General features: G+C 36.0%; 1 protein-coding gene across 1 annotated transcript; it reads left to right on the forward strand.

Moving 5' to 3' along the window:
• Window positions 1-2,980: 2,980 nt before the first annotated feature.
• On the forward strand, window positions 2,981-8,820 carry LOC126694616 (DEAD-box ATP-dependent RNA helicase 32). The gene is made up of 8 exons (XM_050390985.1): window positions 2,981-3,484; window positions 4,003-4,278; window positions 4,814-5,137; window positions 6,207-6,398; window positions 6,502-6,657; window positions 6,887-7,308; window positions 7,735-7,892; window positions 8,348-8,820. Exons 1-8 carry the CDS (start codon window positions 3,116-3,118, stop codon window positions 8,668-8,670), a joined length of 2,220 nt encoding a protein of 739 aa, XP_050246942.1. The 5' UTR covers window positions 2,981-3,115; the 3' UTR covers window positions 8,671-8,820.
• Window positions 8,821-9,213: the final 393 nt, after the last annotated feature.

Here is a 9,213-nt window from a genome sequence, read left to right on the forward strand (position 1 = left end):
TTTTTGCATTCATGTGTTTGCCTCATCATTACTTGTTTTCTTTACAGTGATGCCCTTTTAAATATATATATATATATAACCCTTTTCCCTCTCTCTTGTGTGTGTGTATGTTTGTTTCTCATATATATATATATATATATGATTTTATAATTTTTTATGAAGATTATATATATATATATATGTATACGATGATGTCTAATACTTGACTTGTTCTGTACTCTTTTTAATATAATGCATCATTCTCTTACCAATATATATATATATATATATACACTAATTTGGGAATAACACAATTCTTGGATTTAGTTTGGGAGTGTTGTATTGGATAATACAACTATGTCTAGTATTTAACTTGTTCGTAGTTTATTGCAACCTTAAAAATGTTTTTTTTTTTTTTTAACATTCAAACAATAAAATGAATCGTTGATTATAAATAGCGGAGAATGAGAGATTTGAACCTTGATATATATTGATGGGGACTAAGTTAAGGATATTCGTCCATGTTGGTTGTCCACAATCACCACATCCATAACTTGTTCACATCCAGTTGACCTTAAGAAGAGGAGAATAAGGACATTGTACGTAGGAACAATACACAATCCCTTTATAACAAGACCAAGTTAGTTGTCCATAGCACAAAAGCAAGGACAACCAAATAACACTTGGTGAATTCTCATAAAGTTTCTTATGATCTGACCATAATGTGCTACTCTCAAAACGTGGAAGGAGTTCCTCATAATTTGCCCCACATACTCCATTTATCCATTTTCTCCATTAATTACTCAGATCACCCATGATGGTGGTGGATCCGAACAAGTAAACCCACTCCAAACTCTCTATAAATGGAGCAAGTCCCATTCACTCAAGGTAAGTTCTACCATTCACAATTTCCCATCCTTGTGTTTTAAAGATAAAACTGACTTAACCATCTAAGGGTCCTTGGTCGGGTTACACCGATCACCCTTGGTAATTCTTTCTTTCTTTTCAGGACTTACAGCCATTATCGTAGCCTAAAGTATTTCAGCCTATTGATTTTTATGCATCATATATATATTAATAGGTGAAGTTTAGAGAAAGTTCAATTGAAATTTCAAATTAGAGCCTAATTTTGCGTCACAGGTCTAATTTAACTTTTTAAATATTTGTGCAAATGAGTTATTAATCGTGAAAAGCAAAGAGACCACATTAATTACAATCACTTTGAATTGGCTATCTTTAGACCAATGAAATGCACCGATTCACAATTTATTTAAGAAAATATTTCACAATGGACAAGAGAACAATGAAGAGAATAGTAGAGGGAGGGAGAGTCCGTTTGTATCGTTTGGATTGAGGGGGACGTGTCTAGATTTATGTAGGGACCACACTATAATTATTCTTCCAACTGTTCAATTCAAATATGAAATTGGAGTCCAATTTTGCGCCATCTATATAAATTTAAGTGGGATCGCAATATAATTATTCATCCGTGCCTATTATCATTAAAAAAAAAAAAAAAAAAACGCTATGCTCCTCTCTCTCTCTCGAATTAAATGTTAGGTTCACCTCCCCTTCTAGAATTCTACGTTTTACATTTAAAAATTGTTCTACGGGGGTTGAATAAAACCTTATGCTCTTCTTTAAATATCAGGCCCGCCTATTATCAAGTTCACCTCCCCTTCTACAATAATCAAATGCAAATCAGAAAACCCAAATTCCTTTATCTCCTACTCAGCTAACGATGCATCTTGATAGTTATCACATCGGTTCAAGAAGATTTGAACCTAATTCAGTAATTCTCTTCATGAAGACAAGTATTAAATATTATTGAATTACAAAACTCTTGACTTTATTCTAAATTTGAAATAGTTTCAAACCCATAACTTCTCACTTCTTAAGTCTTAACATCTTTTCAAATAGGAATGACAAGATTTAGGTTTGGGATTAAAAAAAAAAAAAAAAATCTAATTCCTAATGCAACCAAAGCCCTATCAAAGCCAACTCATCTTATTTACATTTAAAAAGGTTAAACTCATCCCAATTCCATCATTTATCCAAACAATGGACGAGATTTAACCTATGAGGTAGATTTAACCTAAGCCGGAAGGACATGATTTCCACCATGCAAATAATGTATAAAACAGAGGAAGATCTGAGATTATTAGGCCAAAATGGGCAAATGCCCCTTTCAAAAAAAAAAAAAAAAAAAATCTAGCATTTTGCCTCATTTCCTAAACTAATTAGGAAAAAGCCTTTGTTTTGAAACTCAATTTTCTCAAAATCGAGTTTCAATTTAAGATTTGATTTTTGGACAATCGAGTTATAACAAACTGAAAATTAAAAAAAAAAAAAAAATCTAAAGTCCTATAGTGGTGTTTTAAGGAGCCCTATAGTGACGTTTTAATACCCTATAGCGATGTTTTGGAACTCGAGTTCCATGCAATTTTTTTTTTAATTGCCCATACCTACAGTGACGTTTTAAGGGCCCTGTAGTGCTGTTTTGAAACTCGATTTTTGAACAATCGAGTTATAGTAGGGACATTCCTCTAATTAGTTTGAGAAAGTAGGCAAAATGCTAGATTTTTTTGAAAAAACCAAAAAGGGCAAAAGCCCATTTTCTCCAAGATTATTATTTTATTCTGTCTTTTTCTTTTCCCCTCGATACATCCAAAGACAATATGTAAGGAAATATTTTTCTTGCATGTTTCCTTTCCTTTTCCTTTAAACAACATTCTCATTAATCAAACCCTTGCAAATTTCCCTCCTCCATCTTCTTCTATTTATTTATATTTTATTTTTAAAAGCATTTTAAACCCTTGCAAGTCACAGAAAAACACACATAACCGCGAAAATAGAAATCCTGTTTTTAATTTTCTCAAAATCAGAAATTAGATATATATCCTATCAATATATATATATATATATATACATATGGGTAAAAGTAAATGGTAAAAACCATATTAAACCCTCTCAAATTGAAATTGTCTTTGCCCTCTAAAAAGTAAAAACCCAAAAAAACACCAAACCCTTTTCTCGTCTCTCATTGCTCTCTCTTAAACCCCAAACCCCACAAACACAAACACAGACGCAGAGATTCACACAAAGAGACAGACGGAACCTCAAAAACTCTCCAACAATGAAAAAACCCAAATCCAAACAATTCCGCAACAAACTCCGCGTCTCAGAAAGAGAAACAATCAAGCTCCTCGACTCATGGATCCAATCCCAAAAACCCGACTCCGGCTCCAACCCCATGTCTCTGCCTCCGCTGCCTTCCAACTCACCTATTGGCTGCCTCGGCGGCGACTCGTTCTCGCGCTACGCCGGTGCCACGCGGTTTGACCAGCTGCCCTTGTCGAAGAAAACCGTGGATGGTCTTCGTGATGCTGGGTATGTCGAGATGACCGATGTTCAGAGGGCTACTCTGCCCCACGCGCTCTGCGGAAGGGACATTCTGGGCGCCGCGAAAACCGGGTCTGGAAAGACTCTGGCTTTTGTTATTCCGGTGAGTTTTGCTTTTTTTGTTTTTGTTTTTTGGGTTGTTGAATTTTAATGAGAATTGTGTTTGTGTGGAAATAATGGAATTTGGTTGGGAGTGAGAGAAGTGTGAGTTTTGTAAGTTGTGGGAATTTTGGGTTTTGCTTGGTTGCTTAGAAAGTGTGGGAAAAATAGGGGAATTTTAGTTGAGAGTGAGAAGTTTGAGTTTTGTGGGGTTTGTATGATTGGTGAAAACGTGTGAGGAAATGATTGATGGAAGTGGACTAAAGGAAATTTTGCGTTTTGTTTGGTTGGTGAGGAAGTGTGAGAAAAGAGTGGAATTTAATTGGGGGTATCTTTTGTCTCGGGCTGAATAGCATGAAAATAACTAGTGGGAAGAAGGCTTTCATTTTATTTTTCCTTATGATTTAGTTCTTATAATTTTCTTTAGCATGCTAGTTCTTTTGTATGTTTGAATTTTCATTTGTATGTTGTGTATATATCTATGTTGTGTGTTCTTGTGCTCAATTGTTATGTTGATTTTAGGTTCTGGAGAAGTTATATAGAGGGACATGGGGACCTGAGGATGGTGTTGGGAGCATCATTATATCTCCCACACGGGAATTAGCAGGCCAACTTTTTGATGTGTTAAAAACTGTAGGAAAGCGCCATAATTTTAGTGCTGGCCTTCTAATTGGTGGTCGCAAGGATATTGACACAGAGAAGGAGCATGTAAATCGGCTCAATATTTTGGTTTGCACTCCTGGTCGGCTTCTTCAGCACATGGATGAGACTCCAAACTTTGAATGTTCCCTGCTTCAGGTCACCATTATATTTTCTTCCTCATCTTTCTTTTCCTGTTTTGCTGACAGTTTTTTTTTCCTGTTGTTTTTTGTCTGTTATTTCCCATACCAAAGTCATTGCATTATAAGAAAGAAATTTGCTAAAATTCTGTTTTATAAATCCTCGTGCCTTGTCCATTCAAGTTGGTGATGTGTCTCTGCCATCCCTGCTTGTTGTAAGACTTGGCTTCAATATAGCTTTATCCTCCCTTTGTATTAATTTTCTTTTGGCACTAAGTCACTCCTTTGGTTTGGAGGTTTGCCCTTTTTTCAATCATCCTAATTTACAGATCTTTTTTTGGGAACAAGGCTGCTTACTCTTCCACTTCCTTGTTTCACCTCTCTCTCTCTCTCACATGCACACACACATACATGCACACGAACACGCGCATGTGCGCACACACACACACGCACACACTTTTGCAAGCATGTCCTCGCACTTGCATGTGCACACATGTTTCAAGTATTGGTTATTTAGCTTCTCATTTGGGTGGGAATTCCTGGCCAGGAAACAGGTTTTGGTTCTTGATGAGGCAGATCGTATTCTTGATGTTGGATTCAAGAAGGCTTTAAATGCTATCGTGTCACAACTACCTAAGAATAGACAAACCTTGCTATTCTCAGCAACTCAAACAAAGTCAGTTCAAGATCTTGCAAGACTCAGTTTGAAGGACCCAGAGTATCTCAGCGTGCATGAGGAGTCTGTAACTTCCACTCCCAACCTCTTGCAGCAAACTGCAATGGTTGTTCCTCTTGACCAAAAGTTAGATATGTTGTGGAGTTTCATAAAGTCACATCTTAATTCAAAGATCCTAGTGTTTCTTTCAAGCTGTAAACAGGTAACTTAGCATCTTTTATTCCTTTAATAGAAATCATGTCTTGTTGAATAAAGCCAATCTAAAAGTGTGGAACTTAGGGTTTGTATAGTTGTTTGAGGCCAATACGAGCCCCCTTACCTGTTGGTTAACCAGATAAGATGATTCGGCTTATTCATAGTTGCTGCCCAGTTTTGGGCAGGGGCAGTTTGATATTTTATATGTGATTGATTTTTTCAATTCTTGTTCACATTTTTTTTTTCTGAACACCAAATTGTTAAATTGTTTCTTTCCACAAAAATCAAGTGTTCATGGCACAAAACATTACATTTATCTTGGCTGTATCTATAGTACATATACTCACATAGCTTATGAATGCATTGGTTTGGGTACAGTTGTTGGAATGTTACCTAATTTAAAAATTATCATTTTTGTGCATTGAAGAACTATATGTATAGTTTCATAGATAAAATCTGATTATGGGAGATTAGATAGTAGTACAATTAAAAGTCAATACATTGTAGGATTTGACAATTATGATTGTTTTATTCATTTTTTATAAGTAATATATTTTATTAAAGAAGAGGAGCTACCTCGTGTACACAGGAAATCTACACAAGTACTCCTAAGGAGTTGAATAGAAAGAGTTTCTCTTTTTTGTGTAATAGCCTAATAGGAAGAGGTTATACAAGGACCTTTGGGATGTTAACATTTAACTTGTCTATTATATGTAGGAGCATGCATTTACACTTTTTTGTCAATATCCGTGTAATTTAGGGGTCATACATGCAAATGTTTATGTAAGAGTCCAAGTTGAGTTGGTATGTCTTTGATGGTTTTCCAGTCCACACCATGCTGGATCAATTGGCTAATTGGCTTAGTTCATTTAGCTTATATCCAGATAAGCACTTCACCACATCCTTGGTTTTCATGTTCTTCAATTAGTTCTCATATTGATGTTTCTCATTTATGGTTTTCCCTTATCTAGATGGCCTTCTATTAGAATTACCTTTTAATGCCTGGTCCATTTTTTTATTAATTTATATACTCATTTTCATTATTGTTGCTAAGGATGAATGGCTGGTACTTTTAGGTCAAATTTGTCTATGAAGCATTTAAGAAACTGCGTCCTGGGATACCCTTAAAGTGTCTTCATGGGAGGATGAAGCAGGGGAGAAGGATGGGAATATATTCAGAATTCTGTGAGCAGCGTTCAGTTCTCTTCTCGACTGATGTGGCCTCGAGAGGCCTTGATTTTAACAAGGCAGTCGATTGGGTTGTCCAGGTAATTTAATTTGGTTGTTCAAATAAGCTTGTGTGTGCATAAGACAAAACAATTCTTTTTCTTGTTACTAAGGTCTTAGAAATTTTTTATCGTATTTCTGTAGGTGGATTGTCCAGAAGATGTTAAAGCTTACATACACAGAGCTGGTCGCACTGCTCGCTATCATTCTGGAGGGAGGTCTGTTTTATTTCTGATGCCCTCAGAAATGAAAATGCTTGAAAAATTACAAGCACAAAAAGTACCCATACAATTTATTAAGGTAGACTGCCTTATTTGCAAAGTCTATTGTAGATAACCAATATACTTTGGCTTCCTTTTGCTTATCTAGTTAATATATATATGTATGTATGTACATATTTACTTCTTCCTTTGTCTCTTCGGTGGCTCAACATATTTGATTGGGATTCTTAAGAGAATACTTGCTCATGTAATGATTGTTTAAATTCATTTGTTTGCTAACCTTGCTGTTATAATTGCTTATTTTTCAGGCAAACAAAAAAAGACTACAACCTGTTTCTGGGCTGTTGTCAGCATTACTAGTTAAGTATCCAGATATGCAGTATCAGGCCCAAAGAGCCTTTGTGACATATTTGCGGTCTATTTATATTCAGAAGGAAAAAGAAATTTTTGATGTGACAAAACTGCCTATTGATGAATTTTCAGTGTCATTGGGTCTCCCAATGACTCCGAAAATCCGTTTCTTGAAGCAGAAAAACAAGTCAAAAACAGCATCAGAGACAATTTCTCTTCCTGCATCTGAAAACTCTGACAGGGAGAATCTGCTGGAGATTCCCAAAGAGATGCTAGATATCGGTGATATAGATGAAGAGGAAATGGACAAAGCTTTTCTTCTAAAGCAGGATACACCAAATGAGGAAGAGGAGAAAATAAGTGAAATCACAGATGCTAGGTACATTACTTTTCTGTAATTATTTATATAGAGTTTTTATACAGATATATTAACACTAAGATCACCATACAATAATGATATTTGATAGGAATTAGTAATTACATGCAAATATGCAATTGTGTTGGATGTGTAGTTTTTATTCTATCTAGCTGGTGTTCCTTACAATAAGTGTCATCTAGTATTTTACACAGATCTGTGTCTGTCTTGCGGGAAAAATGTGATGACATGTAATACAAGGCCCAACCCTGTACTTTTGGTGTGCCAAGTGTGCCATCATATGTTATTTTGTTTGGATATTCTGTATTGTTTGTTTGTTTATTGGGTCACCAATGCTAGGCTAAAAGTTTAAGATTTACTGTTCAATCTATTGTGCTTTATATGGTTTTCATTAATCTGATTTGAGCTTTTCTATCCTTTCCTTTGTAGGCCTGCAACACGGATTTCAAAGAAGAAGAAGTTAAAAATAAATATCCACAGACCAATGGGTACTAGGCTTGTTTATGATGATGAAGGCAATGCACTACCCCCACTTGCGAGGGTGGCTGAAATAAAGAGTGGCAATGAATCATTTGTGGTTGACCAAGGTATATGGGTCATTCTTGAGCTGCAATTAGTATAAATAATATTCCCGAGGCAGACTTCACAGCTTAATAAGCTCTTGTATCTTTTTCCTTTTTCCTTCTCTAAATTAAATCTCATTGTCTGGCTGAAGCAAAGTAATGCGGTTTCCTTTTCTTTCTCAGTTCTTACCACAGATGTTGTCTTGGTCAACAAATGTGGATGGCTTGGATTTTGAAGCCATCCACGTTTGTTTTTTTTAAAGCCATCCATATTTTCAATCTTTCAAACTCCAAAAGTATGCATAACCTCATTGATCCACGTCAATTCATTGAACCAATGCTTTGTTTGAACATGGTGCCTTGCCGTGCATGTCAATAAAATACAAAGCTGAACTGAATAAATTTCTATCCCAAATGTTGACTATGTTTTGTGCATTTGCTGCTGTTCAAGTGCCCTAATAGATCTCATTGTTGTGCAGGCAAAAAGAATGAGTATTATAATAAGATGAGGGAAGAGATGAAGCAGGTAGACAAAGAAGACAAACTACTAGATCGCCAACGTCGCAGAGAGAAACGTATCAAGCAGAAGATGAAGTTGAAAAGAGGAAGCTTGGAAGAAGAGGATGATGAAGAACATTCTGCATCAGAAGAGGAAGCTACTAGAGACAGACCCCGTAAAAAGTCGAAGAAATATTACAATAGTGACAGTGATGATGGTGAGAGAAAAGAAAATAAGGACTCCTCCTCCTTGGCAGAACAAGAAGCACTAGCACTCAAGTTACTAAATGCCATGCACTCCTAACTTATAGGATATGACAGCATAAGGCTTTTTTCTTTTATCCCCTCATTTTTGGTTAGTATATGGGAGCTTAAGTAACGAGCCTGTTTGAGTATGTCTGTCAGCTTCAAGCCTGAAATTACTTTGGATGAAATAGAGTATTGTGTTTTTGTCTGTCTTCTGTATTATGTGCACGAATATTCTACTTTAATTCGCTGAAGCATCGCACAGAGTCTCTCTCAATGCCATTGCCAGCAGGCAGGCATGGATCAGGGATTCTCAGATCCGCCTGTACCTCGGTTGAATTGTGAAAAAATTGAAAAATGAAGTCAATGAAAATGCCGAAAAGATATAAAAATTTGATGATTTTCTTCTTCAGTTCATTATTTCTAACATCACACAGAGAGAGAGAGAGAGAGAGAGAGAGAGAGAGAGAGAGAGAGAGAGAGAGAGAGAGAGAGAGAGAGAGAGAGAGAGAGAGAGAGAGAGGGTGTAATTTGCAAAGTAGCATGAGTGTGCCACACTATGTTGTTAGTTAGCAAGAATTGGAAAGAATTGAGGAGATTA

Source organism: Quercus robur, chromosome 8, assembly GCF_932294415.1.
Source record: "Quercus robur chromosome 8, dhQueRobu3.1, whole genome shotgun sequence".
Classification (NCBI taxonomy): domain Eukaryota; kingdom Viridiplantae; phylum Streptophyta; class Magnoliopsida; order Fagales; family Fagaceae; genus Quercus; species Quercus robur.

Bases quoted from the DNA above. Each gene is read 5' to 3' on its own strand.
- LOC126694616 (XM_050390985.1), top strand. From the start codon at position 3,116: ATGAAAAAACCCAAATCCAAACAATTCCGCAACAAACTCCGCGTCTCA. The intron at 4,279-4,813 runs GTCACCATTATA...GCCAGGAAACAG, and splicing joins TTGAATGTTCCCTGCTTCAG to GTTTTGGTTCTTGATGAGGC. The intron at 6,658-6,886 runs GTAGACTGCCTT...CTTATTTTTCAG, and splicing joins TACCCATACAATTTATTAAG to GCAAACAAAAAAAGACTACA.